Source organism: Coregonus clupeaformis, chromosome 13 (genome assembly GCF_020615455.1).
Source record: "Coregonus clupeaformis isolate EN_2021a chromosome 13, ASM2061545v1, whole genome shotgun sequence".
Classification (NCBI taxonomy): Eukaryota; Metazoa; Chordata; class Actinopteri; order Salmoniformes; family Salmonidae; genus Coregonus; species Coregonus clupeaformis.
The window spans coordinates 10,964,595-10,977,060 of record NC_059204.1 but is presented as its reverse complement, the minus strand read 5'-3'; the positions used below and the strand labels follow the sequence as shown (position 1 = coordinate 10,977,060).

The window sequence follows — 12,466 nt, the reverse complement described above, 5'->3', positions numbered from 1 at the left end:
AGGAGAGGAACTGAGTCAAGCTGCTGTGGGGTCAGATCTGATCTGGGACCCATCATAGCATGTCTCAGGGGGTTAGGCCAATTCCTGTGGACACAACACACACACACACACACATTGTGCTCCGATTGTTCTGGTCATTGACTTGTGGGAAGTCAGTCAAGCTTTGGAATAATACTCCAATATACAATTAATGTATCTACAGTGCATTCGGAAGGTTTTCAGACCCCTTGACATTTTCCACATTTTGTTAACTTAAAGCCTTATTCTAAAATTGATTAAATTGTTGTTTTTCCTCATCAATCTACACACAATACCCCAAAAACAGGTTTTTAGAAATTTTATCAAATTTATATTTAAAAAAAAACTGATATCACAAGTATTCAGACCCTTTACTCAGTACTTAAATAATAATTGTTGTTGTATTTTTACACCTTTTTCTCCCCAATTTCGTGATATCCAATTGGTAGTTAGTCTTGTCCCATCGCTGCAACTCCCCTACGGACTCGGGAGAGGCGAAGGTCGAGAGCCATGCGTCCCCCGAAACACGACCCTGCCAAGCCACACTGCTTCTTGACACACTGCTCGCTTAACCCGGAAGCCAGCCGCATCAATGTGTCAGAGGAAACACGGTCCAGCTGGCGACGAGTCAGCTTGCAGGCGCCCGGCCCGCCACAAGGAGTCGCTAGAGCGCGATGGGACAAGGAAATCCCCACCGGCCAAATCCTCTCCTAACACGGACGACGCTGGGCCAAATGTGCGCCGCCTCATGGGTCTCCCGGTCACGGCCGGCTGTGACACAGCCTGGGATCGAACCCGGGACTGTAGGGACGCCTCAAGCACTGCGATGCAGTGCATTAGACCGCTGCAACACTCGGAAGGCCCTACTCAGTACTTTGTTGAAGCACCTTTAGCAGCGATTACAGCCTCCAGTCTTCTTGGGTATGATGCTACAAGCTTGGCACACCTGTATGTGGGGAGTTTATCCCATTCTTCTCTGCAGATCCTCTCAAGCTCTGTCAGGTTGGATGGGGAGCGTCTCTGCACAGCTATATTCAGGTCTCTCCAGGGATGTTTGATCGGGTTCACGTCCGGGTCTGACTGGGTCACTCAAGGACATTCAGAGACTTGTCCCGAAGCCACTCCTGTGTTATCTTGGCTGTGTGCTTAGGGTCTTTGTCCTGTTGGAAGGTGAACCTTCGCCCCAGTCTGAGGTCCTGAGCGCTCTGGAGCAGGTTTTCATCAAGGATCTCTCTGTACTTTGCTCCGTTCATCTTCCTCTTGAGCCTGACTAGTCTCCCAGTCCCAGTCCCAGTCCCTGCCACTGAAAACCATCCCCACAGCATGATGCTGCCACCACCATGATTCACTGTAGAGATGGTGCCAGGTTTCCTCCAGGCGTGACGCTTGGCATTCAAGCCAAAGAGTTCAATCTTGGTTTCATCAGACCAGAGAATCTTGTTTCTCATGGTCTGAGAGTCCTTTAGGTGCCTTTTGGCAAACGCCAAGCGGCTGTCATGTGCCTTTTACTGAGGAGTGGCTTCCATCTGGCCACTCTATCATAAAGGCCTGATTGGTGGAGTGCTGCATAGATGGTTGTCCTTTTGGAAGGTTCTCCCATCTCCACTAAGGAACTCTGGAGCTCATTCAGAGTGACCATCGGGTTCTCGGTCACCTCCCTGACCAAGGCCCTTCTCCCCCGATTGCTCAGTTTGGCCAGGCGGCCAGCTCTAGGAAGAGTCTTGGTGGTTCCAAACTTCTTCCGTTTAAGAATGATGGAGGCCACTGTGTTCTTGGGGACCTTCAATGCTGCAGATATGTTTTGGTACCCTTCCCCAGACCTGTGCCTCGACACAATCCTGTCTCGCAGCTCTACGGACAATTCCTTCGACCTCATGGCTTGGTTTTTGCTCTGACATGCACTGTCAACTGTGGGACCTTATATAGACAGATGTATGCCGTTCCAAATCATGTCCAATCAATTGCATTTACCATAGGTGGACTCCAATCCAGTTGTAGAAACATCTCAAGGATGATCAATGGAAACAGGATGCACCTGTGCTACATTTTGAGTGTCATAGCAAAGGGTCTGAATACTTATGTAAATAAGGTATTTAAAAAAAAATTAATATATTTGCAAAAATTTCTAAAAACCTGTTTTCGCTTTGTCATTATGGGGTATTGTGTGTATTTTGATGAGGGGAAAAAATTATTTAATACATTTTAGAATAAGGCTGTAACGTAACAAAATGTGGAAAAATCAAGGGGTCTGAATACTTTCCGAATGCACTGTAAATACAGTGGGGAGAACAAGTATTTGATACACTGCCGATTTTGCAGGTTTTCCTACTTACAAAGCATGTAGAGGTCTGTAATTTTTATCATAGGAACACTTCAACTGTGAGAGATGGAATCTCAAACAAAAATCCAGAAAATCACATTGTATGATTTTTAAGTAATTAATTTGCATTTTATGGCATGACATAAGTATTTGATACATCAGAAAAGCAGAACTTAATATGTTCTTAGGGTTGTACTTATCGTTCTTCTTCCTCCAAACACGGCGAGTGGAGTTTAGACCAAAAAGCTATATTTTTGTCTCATCAGACCACATTACCTTCTCCCATTCCTCCTCTGGATCATCCAGATGGTCATTGGCAAACTTCAGACGGGCCTGGACATGCGCTGGCTTGGGCAGGGGGACCTTGCGTGCGCTGCAGGATTTTAATCCATGACGGCGTAGTGTGTTACTAATGGTTTTCTTTGAGACTGTGGTCCCAGCTCTCTTCAGGTCATTGACCAGGTCCTGCCGTGTAGTTCTGGGCTGATCCCTCACCTTCCTCATGATCATTGATGCCCCACGAGGTGGGATCTTGCATGGAGCCCCAGACCGAGGGTGATTGACCTTCATCTTGAACTTCTTCCATTTTCTAATAATTGCGCCAACAGTTGTTGCCTTCTCACCAAGCTGCTTGCCTATTGTCCTGTAGCCCATCCCAGCCTTGTGCAGGTCTACAATTTTATCCCTGATGTCCTTACATAGCTCTCTGATCTTGGCCATTGTGGAGAGGTTGGAGTCTGTTTGATTGAGTGTGTGGACAGGTGTCTTTTATACAGGTAAAGAGTTCAAACAGGTGCAGTTAATATAGGTAATGAGTGGAGAACAGGAGGGCTTCTTATAGAAAAACTAACAGGTCTGTGAGAGCTGGAATTCTTACTGGTTGGTAGGTGATCAAATACTTATGTCATGCCATAAAATGCAAATGAATTACTTAAAAATCGTACAATGTGATTTTCTAGATTTTTGTTTTAGAGTCCGTCTCTCGCAGTTGAAGTGTGCCTATGATAAAAATTACAGACCTCTACATGCTTTGTAAGTAGGAAAACCTGCAAAATCGGCAGTGTATCAAATACTTGTTCTCCCCACTGTAGAATTTAAGAGAATGAAGTTCAATGGTGCAGCACGAAGCCCGTTCCACTTCCTGTATGTTTCTGTTGTCTATATGCTCACCCCTGTCCTCTCTGCTCACAGAGACACTTCATGCAGTGCTCGGAGGACAACCCCATGTTCCAGGGCATCGACTGTGAGGTGTTTGAGTCCCGCTACCCCACCACCATGGCCCTCTCCGTGCTGGTGACCATAGAGATGTTCAACTCCCTCAACAGGTCAGTCAGCAGCCTCTCCTACTTAGAACGGGAACATAGAATATATGATTAAATATGTACATATCTGGTGGTCCTCTCTAGCTCATGGCGCTTGCAACCGCAGGATAGTGGGTTCGATTCCCGTGACCATCCCGTACGTAAAATGTATGCACGCATGACTAAGTAACTTTGAATAAAAGCTAAATGGCAAATATTATTTCTTATATTAACTGTACAACAAGCATACAACCATCTCCCACTGGCACTGATGCACCGTCGTAAAGGTTACCTGGCCATATATGGCTTTTTATAAGTACAGCTTATTATATTTGCTTAAAGATAGCGTAGCCTACAGTCACATCCGTGTTACTGTGGATACGACTGTTTTCCCACCATTTCCCAAGTGTCAGCATGTTATTTCTGGGTAGTTGGAAGGCATCAGGCCTAGTTCCACGTCTCGTACATGGAGAGATGTCATCATGTTGTTTTGTGATGGAGGGAGAGAGGGAAAAGTCTGACTCTCTCTGCCAGGGTTTCCCATGGAGTAACCCTGTCATAAGCTCCCCACAAAACCATAGGCCTAACATCTTTCTCTCTCTCATAAATAGGAAACATTTCTTTGGGACGGGAATATTATTAGTAATAGTACTAGGGTTGGTTTGGCAAGTAATAAAGTCAATTGTGGTTCATTTCCCCAAGCCAAACGAGACACTGTAAAATTGACAGATGGACCACATTAAGTTTACGTTAGCTCGGGAAGCCTGTTGTTTTCATTTAGTCAGAACTCCATCCATATGACGTAAGAATATGACCACATTAACAGGTGAGGAAATAACATGGAAGACGTTTGGGTATGTTACAGAATAACTATTTATCTTCGTGTTAAAAGATGATTCAAGTGGAATATATTAAGCAGTCAGTCGATTCATGTTTTGCTCCTCCACTAACTACAGTAATATATCATCACTATTTGCCATTTAGCAGATACTTTTATCCAAAAGTGACTTACAGTCATGCGTGCATAAATGTTTACGTCTTGGTGGTCCCGGGAATCGAACCTACAATCCTGGCGTTGCAACCTCCCGAGTGGCGCAATGGTCTAAGGCACTGCATCGCAGTGCTAGCTGTGCCACTAGAGATCCTGCTTCGAATCCAGGCTCTGTCGTAGCCGGCCGCGACCGGGAGACCCATGGGGGCGGCGCACAATTGGCCCAGCGTCGTCCAGGCTAGGGGAGGGGAATGGCCGGCAGGGATGTAGCTCAATTGGTAGAGCATGGCGTTTGCAACGCCAGGGTTGTGGGTTCGATTCCCACGGGGGGCCAGTAGGAAAAAAAATAAAATAATACAAAAATAATACAAAAAATAATACAATAATGTATGCACTCACTTAACTGTAAGTCGCTCTGGATAAGAGCGTCTGCTAAATGACGTAAATGTCAATGTAAGTGCCATGCTCTACCAACTGACACATACAGGACCACTACATCAGACCTGGTACATCTGTAATCTCTGTCCTGTAGACCATGTTTTGCTGCCCAGGTCTGGGGCCAGTAGTTGTTTTGGATATTAAGACAGTGTTCTGATGTGGCCGCTCCTCCTCTGGCCCCTAGTCTGTCAGAGAACCAGTCCTTGATCAGGATGCCTCCGTGGGTCAACTTCTGGCTGCTGGGAGCCATCGTCCTCTCCATGTCCCTCCACTTCCTCATCCTGTATGTTGAGCCCCTGCCTGTGAGTACATATACAGTCTCTGTCCATTTGGCTGGCTGTCTCTGTCTGTCAGCAAGAGTATGGTTTATAGTCTCTCTCTCTCTCTCTCTCTCTCTCTCTCTCTCTCTCTCTCTCTCTCTCTCTCTCTCTCTCTCTCTCTCTCTCTCTCTCTCTCTCTCTCTCTCTCTCTCTCTCTCTCTCTCTCTCTCTCTCTCTCTCTCTCTCTCTCTCTCTCTCTCTCTCTCTCTCTCTCTCTCTCTCTCTCTCTCTCTCTCTCTCTCTCTCTCTCTCTCTCTCTCTCTCTCTCTCTCTCTCTCTCTCTCTCTCTCTCTCTCTCTCTCTCTCTCTCTCTCTCTCTCTCTCTCTCTCTCTCTCTCTCTCTCTCTCTCTCTCTCTCTCTCTCTCTCTCTCTCTCTCTCTCTCTCTCTCTCTCTCTCTCTCTCTCTCTCTCTCTCTCTCTCTCTCTCTCTCTCTCTCTCTCTCTCTCTCTCTCTCTAGCTGATCTTCCAAGTGACCCCTCTGACCTGGTGCCAGTGGATCGTGGTCCTAAAGATCTCCATCCCTGTCATCCTATTGGACGAGCTCCTCAAGTACATCTCCCGCAACCACTTAGACGGTACGACTCACTGTTTCTAAAATTAGCTTCCTGTAGAAAAAAGGGCATGTGATTGTGTTTGTTTTCCATAGAGATATGTAACTGGCTTTGGTGAGACAACAGAGTTAAGGATAGCTTGTCTTCTTACTGGATAAAAGTTACAGTTTCTCCTTTTTCTGCTTTCCTTATTCAGCCTAAACTCTCTCCTCTCTCCTTCTAGAAAAGGTACTATTTTTATTGTATTAATTACTTTGTTTCGTTCTCCTCCCCTCTCCCCTCTCTCCTCTCTCCTCTCCCCTCTCTCATCTGCTTCCTCCTTGCACCTCTCTGAACCTGCATATTTAGCTAAAACCTGCTAGGTTTTGGACTTAGCTATTTTTTTAGTTTACTTACATTTAGTTTTTATGGCTCAGGGTTAAGCCCTATGCATGGACACATCCATGTAGACGTTCATGTGGTTTTTATTACTGATAAAAATTTGTTTTTTTCCTCCCCAACAGACAACGACGACAAGAAGTACAGGAACAGGCAGCTAAAATATTAAGACCCCCCCCCACACCACACACACACACACACAAAATAATGCATGCCCAATTTCACGTAGGCCCAGGAAAGTGAGACGAAAACGACAAAACACATCCAGGACTTTAAAACTTTCCGCTCATCGCTTTTGACTCTGTACATTAACATAGTGGTGCAATCAGTGGACCGTGGGGAGAGAGATAGGTAGGAGGAGGAGAGGGGTCAGTCAGCTGGGGGATTGTGGTGTGTCTACGGGGATAGAGAGAAGGAACAGGGGGGGGCATAACCTGGAGGCTACAGACAGACTTGATGGTACCAACAACAGACGGAGAGACTGGCATGCTAACTGGAGGAGAAGATACCACCAACGGGCAGCTAGAGGAACCACACTGCTTGGCCTGAGGTGTCTGCCCACCACCCAGGCCAGATGTCTGTGGCAGACTGTTCTAGGCGTACCCAGTACTCATGTGTCCATCCCACCCCATAGGAACCCTTTTGTCTGCCAAGGCTTCTTGTCATTCAGATCCACACTATTGGCAAAGTGATCTGGGCTGCTCTGTCAGGATCATGGAAGTGGCCGTCAGACTACTCTCCTCTAACTGAATCACCACATTCCTCCCCACCTCCTTTTCCTCCCCTCTCTCTTTCTCTCCACCTCTGTTTTCTGTATATTGAGCTGATTTCTGCAGTTTGGCTTTGATTTGTCCTTATATCTCTCTCTCTGTTGAAGAGATAGGCAGCATTGGGCCTGAGTTGTGATTCATCCAGCCTTGTGTGGTGTGGTGTAGTGTAGTGTAGTGTAGGCTTCTATCTCCTGAATGTGTGAATAGCTTTCTGCTGCTTGGCTGCTACTGGGGGAGGCGGGGTCAGCCCACAGACATACCAACCGAGATGAAATGTGAAATGTTGACTCCACCCACTTTGAGTTTAAACCCACTCTGCTCAGACTATTCTGACAAGCCTCACAGCCAACCTTCAGTGTTGAAACTGGAGCTGGTCAATAATTACACACCCCTCTCCCTCCTCCCATGTCCATTCCAGAATAACTCTGTTCCTTAATCACAGCTGTAGATACAGAGTACTCCTCATACAGAGGAAATGCACAAAATATACTTCTGCTTTGGAAAGGATGCTTGGGCAGGAGCGTGAGGAGGAGAATGAACAAGCAAGGCAGCTGAATTGGCCAGCCTTCAGTAGAGATATATCAGAGACCTTTGTCTCCCACTCATAAGAACATGCACACGTCATATCAAGACTCTAACACTCACAACATGCTGTACTTCCCACTTGGACCTAGTAAGGTCAGATAATGAATGTATTTTTCCCCCCCTACCCCTCTACTTCCAGGTCATACCACCCCCGTTAACCCTCTCTAGCCGTTTAGTTGTGATATTATTGAATAATAATAATAACACGGCATCGCTATCCTTAAAGCATGTTCAGTAAGGCCAGTTTACTCCCCCCGCTGCTCTCCACGCTACCGCCAGTGCTTTTTTTTTGCGTTACAGGTTAACTATTGGGTATTGTTTTTAAAACTAGTAATAATAATGTATTTGACTGAATGAACCCGGGAGGTTTTGGATTGTGTCTTTTTAGCTCTTGTTTTGGGGGTTCGCTGTGGAGCCGTGCTGTGTGGGCTGGGGCCAGTGGGATAGCTAGTGGGAAGCGGACTCTCTAATCAGTGTCTCGTCCATACTGAGCCTTCTGACACTATGGCAGAGCACCAGCCAGTAAGACCACTGGACCGGTCTTGGGTCAGTCCCCATCACTCCAGATCAGACGAGTTCTGACCAAGTCGGTTTTTGATTTCATCAAGGAACCGCGTAGCCTACAGTTGTAACATGCAAAGACTGGCTCTTTTTTAAAGGTTAGACAACCACTTAACTCTTTTTAACCAGTTACCCGTTACACATAACACAGCTTAGAGGAGAGAGGCTAGATGTAGAATACTGTAGCTTGGTTTCGTCAAGGAGATGTATACCAAAGCGATGCAGAAGCTCTCTCTAGTGTACCTATTGGCTAACAGTGGCAGAAGGCTTCAGGACCGCCCGTGTGCTTCCTAGCTGGTCCTCAGCCCCAGATCATGATGGACACACATAGCATGCTGGTACTCATTGTGATGTGGGTTTGTACAGTACATTGTTATTTACTACTGAATCCTTGAACTTTGTACAGAAAAATGAGAAAGAAGGATTGCATGGATAGTTTGTTACTGTAATTAATAACCTATACAGTATATTATATATTTAATTTTTTGATAACTTACATGACATCAATGAAACCTACCAACAGCAAGAGAACCAACTGCGAGAAACTATTACATTTTTTCTTTAAGCGCATCTTGGCATCTAAGGATCTCCATTTTCTTGTAGACTAGAAAAAGGTTGTTTATTAATCGTTACTGTTGGTTTTTACGGTTGCTAGGGGGTAAAAATGACTGTGTAAAATAAAGAACAATAATCAGGATAATGACCATGAGAATAATAACAGTGATAGTAATCTGGTTTGAGAATGTTTGATGAGCATTTCCAAATTAATTGTGTCTGGTTTACACAGAGCGATGAGCAGTGATGAATCTTGGGTAATGAAGTTTTATGTGTGTTGAAGGGCTTGGTGTGACTGCAGGCTCCAGAGACCCCCCTGTTAGACATTTGGGTCACTGTTAGGAAGGTGGTCCTCTTCTAACCATGGTAGCCTGGTCCCAGATCTGTTTGTGCGGTCGATTGACAACGGCTATAAGAGTAGACAAGACCGCAGAAACAGATCTGGGACCATTGGCATCTTGTACTCTGATAAAATAACCACCAATGTGTGTATGATCAGTCAGGTAGTCACCAATCTACAGTTGGCTCTGCTCCCATTGGACCATTCTCCCTGTCAACCAATAGGAAACATTCACAGGCCTCTGGAGCCTGAATCCCACCACTCAGAAATAAAGGATTCTCTTAATTGCCTTGTTAATATTAATTGTGGACACAATTTTATATATGACAAATACATGGAAATAAAGATTATTTATCTTATTTATTCAGAGGTTTGTGTTTCTTTTGATTATTTTGTAATACTACAGTTGAAGTCGGAAGTTTACATACACCTTAGCCAAATACATTTAAACTAAGTTTTTCACAATTCCTGACATTTAATCCTAGTAACAATTCCCGGTCTTAGGTCAGCTAGGATCACCACTTTATTTTAAGAATGTGAAATGTCAGAATAATAGTAGAGATAATTATTTATTTCAGCTTTTATTTATTTCATCACATTCCCAGTGGGTCAAAAGTTTACATACACTCAATTAGTATTTGGTAGCATTGCCTTTAAATTGTTTAACTTGGGTCAAACGTTTCAGGTAGCCTTCCACAAGCTTCCCACAATAAGTTGGGTGAATTTTGGCCCATTCCTCCTGACAAGGCTGGTGGAACTGAGTCAGGTTTGTAGGCCTCCTTGCTCGCACACGCTTTTTCAGTTCTGCCACAAATGTTCTATAGGATTGAGGTCAGGGCTTTGTAATGGCCACTCCAATACCTTGACTTTGTTGTCCTTAAGCCATTTTGCCACAACTTTGGAAATATGCTTGGGGTCATTGTCCATTTGGAAGACCCATTTGCGACCAAGCTTTAAGTTCCTGACTGATGTCTTGAGATGTTGCTTCAATATATCCACATAATTTTCCTTCCTCATGATGCCATCTATTTTGTGAAGTGCACCAGTCCCTCCTGCAGCAAAGCACCCCCACAGCATGATGCTGCCACTCCCGTGCTTCACGGTTGGGATGGTGTTCTTCGGCTTCACAGCGACCCCTTTTTCCTCCAAACATAACGATGGTCATTATGGCCAATCAGTTCTATTTTTGTTTCATCAGACCAGAGGACATTTCTCCAAAAAGTACGATCTTTGTCCCCATGTGCAGTTGCAAACCGTAGTCTGGCTTTTTTATGGCGGTTTTGGAGCAGTGGCTTCTTCCATGCTGACCGGCCTTTCAGGGTATGTCGATATAGGACTCGTTTTACTGTGGATATAGATACTTTTGTACCTGTTTCCTCCAGCATCTTCACAAGGTCATTTGCTGTTGTTCTGGGATTGATTTGCACTTTTCGCACCAAAGTACGTTCATCTCTAGGAGACAGAATGCGTCTCCTTCCTGAGCGGTATGACGACTGCGTGGTCCCATGGTGTTTATACTTGCGTACTATTGTTTGTACAGATGAACGTGGTACCATCAGGCGTTTTGAAATTGCTCCCAAGGATGAACCAGACTTGTGGAGGTCTACAATTTTTTTTACTGAGGTCTTGGCTGATTTCTTTTGATTTTCCCATGATGTCAAGCAAAGAGTTTGAAGGTAGGCCTTGAAATACATCCACAGGTACACCTCCAATTGACTCAAATGATGTCAATTAGCTTATCAGAAGCTTCTAAAGCCATGAAATCATTTTCTGGAATTTTCCAAGCTGTTTAAAGACAGTCAACTTTGTGCATGACATAAGTAATTTTTCCAACAATTGTTTACAGACAGATTATTTCACTTATAATTCACTGTATCACAATTCCAGTGGGTTAGAAGTTCACATACACTAAGTAGATGTCCTAACCGACTTTCCAAAACGATAATTTGTTAACAAGAAATGTGTTGAGTGGTTGAAAAACAAGTTTTAATGACTCTAACCTAAGTGTGTGTAAACTTCAGACTTCAACTGCATATGTTGGATCCGGTGGGTTGGGTTTGGTTGTTAAAGAACGTTTGATGGAGGGACAAACAAGATCTGTGCACTGTCTGCTGGACCGATTTTATTTTAATGTTCTTCATACAATATCTTAGAGGGTAGAATTTAAACTGTGATAGTGCCTGAATTAAATCTTACCAGCAGAGGGTGGATTGGATAATTTTCCCATCTCTGAAGATGTCTGTGACTCACATCACTTCACTAGAGAAGACAAATGTCTGTGACTCACATCACTTCACTAGAAAAGCCAATGGAACCATATACTAGGTAGAGATGTCAGGTCATATCAGGTGTTTTATAATGCTGTCTGGGAGGAGAACAGATTATTACATGGAGGATAAAGATTAATCACTACCTGAGCCCTCTCCTGAAGACCAGATTAGAAGGTAGCCACACACACACACACACACTGAGCATGAAGTGTGGTATTAAGCCTGAGTATTACTCAGGGGACACACGTGCACTTACTCACGTGCCCTCCAAAACATGCAATATATATTAGGAACACACCTATAAGTCCTATTGTGAATGATCTGTGATGTTTGACTGACAGGGATGATAAACGACATCCCAACACGTTTCTATTAGAGGTCAGGTCATTAATCAGAGATAATACAGTCCTGGAACAGTAGGTTTTATTAACCCTGTGGACCCTGGTCAAGTGAGCAGTACGTACAGTAGGGAATAGAGTACAATTTGGCACACAACCAAAATCAATTGCACTTAATTTGCTCAGGCTGGTCTGCGTGTGCAACTAAATATATATTCCCCCTCCTGAGTAGTTAGTGGAGGCACACATCTTTAGACAAAAAAAAGTGAAATAATTTATCTTCATTTTTTTTTCCCCCATCATATAACATTTCATATGCTAGGCTGCCTCAAGTCACAGAAGAGGATAATGGGACATTACTGAAAGGCTCAACTGAGACCTGTGTGATTATTCTGAGAAGCATTTAAATGTCTCTTCAGGTTTGATTAAATTAATCCCACGACACACCAACTATCACTTACCCTTTTTTTCATTTAGGATTTTAATCAAAGCTTAATATTCTGTTTTCACAAAAGACAAGTTACATGAGAACTGACTACACAGTCAATGATATCTGTCAATAATAAAACAATATTTTGTTTAGGCTATGCCATCTTTATTTAATTGAATTTCTTGTTAGAACACACATCTTTAATAAGTCAAGAACATTTACCATGGAAAAACTTCATTACAATGTGTACTAAATTCAGCTAAAAAAAATAAAGGGTAACTATGTGATATTACTTTTG

General features: G+C 43.9%; 1 protein-coding gene across 3 annotated transcripts in view; it reads left to right on the top strand.

Moving 5' to 3' along the window:
• The window catches only part of LOC121579147 (sarcoplasmic/endoplasmic reticulum calcium ATPase 1-like), a 70,977-nt gene extending 64,456 nt beyond the window's left edge, over positions 1 to 6,521 (top strand). Inside the window, exons 20-24 of one of the 3 annotated variants that reach the window (XM_041893473.2) lie at positions 3,530 to 3,663; positions 5,253 to 5,370; positions 5,848 to 5,965; positions 6,165 to 6,169; positions 6,445 to 6,521. In XM_041893473.2, the coding sequence (XP_041749407.1) occupies positions 3,530 to 3,663; positions 5,253 to 5,370; positions 5,848 to 5,965; positions 6,165 to 6,169; positions 6,445 to 6,480 (411 nt within the window). In that variant the 3' untranslated portion in view covers positions 6,481 to 6,521. Of the gene's footprint in view, positions 1 to 3,529; positions 3,664 to 5,252; positions 5,371 to 5,847; positions 5,966 to 6,137; positions 6,170 to 6,444 lie in introns of all 3 variants that reach the window. The other 2 variants (XM_041893474.2, XM_041893472.2) reach the window with 2 other exon arrangements.
• Positions 6,522 to 12,466: the final 5,945 nt, after the last annotated feature.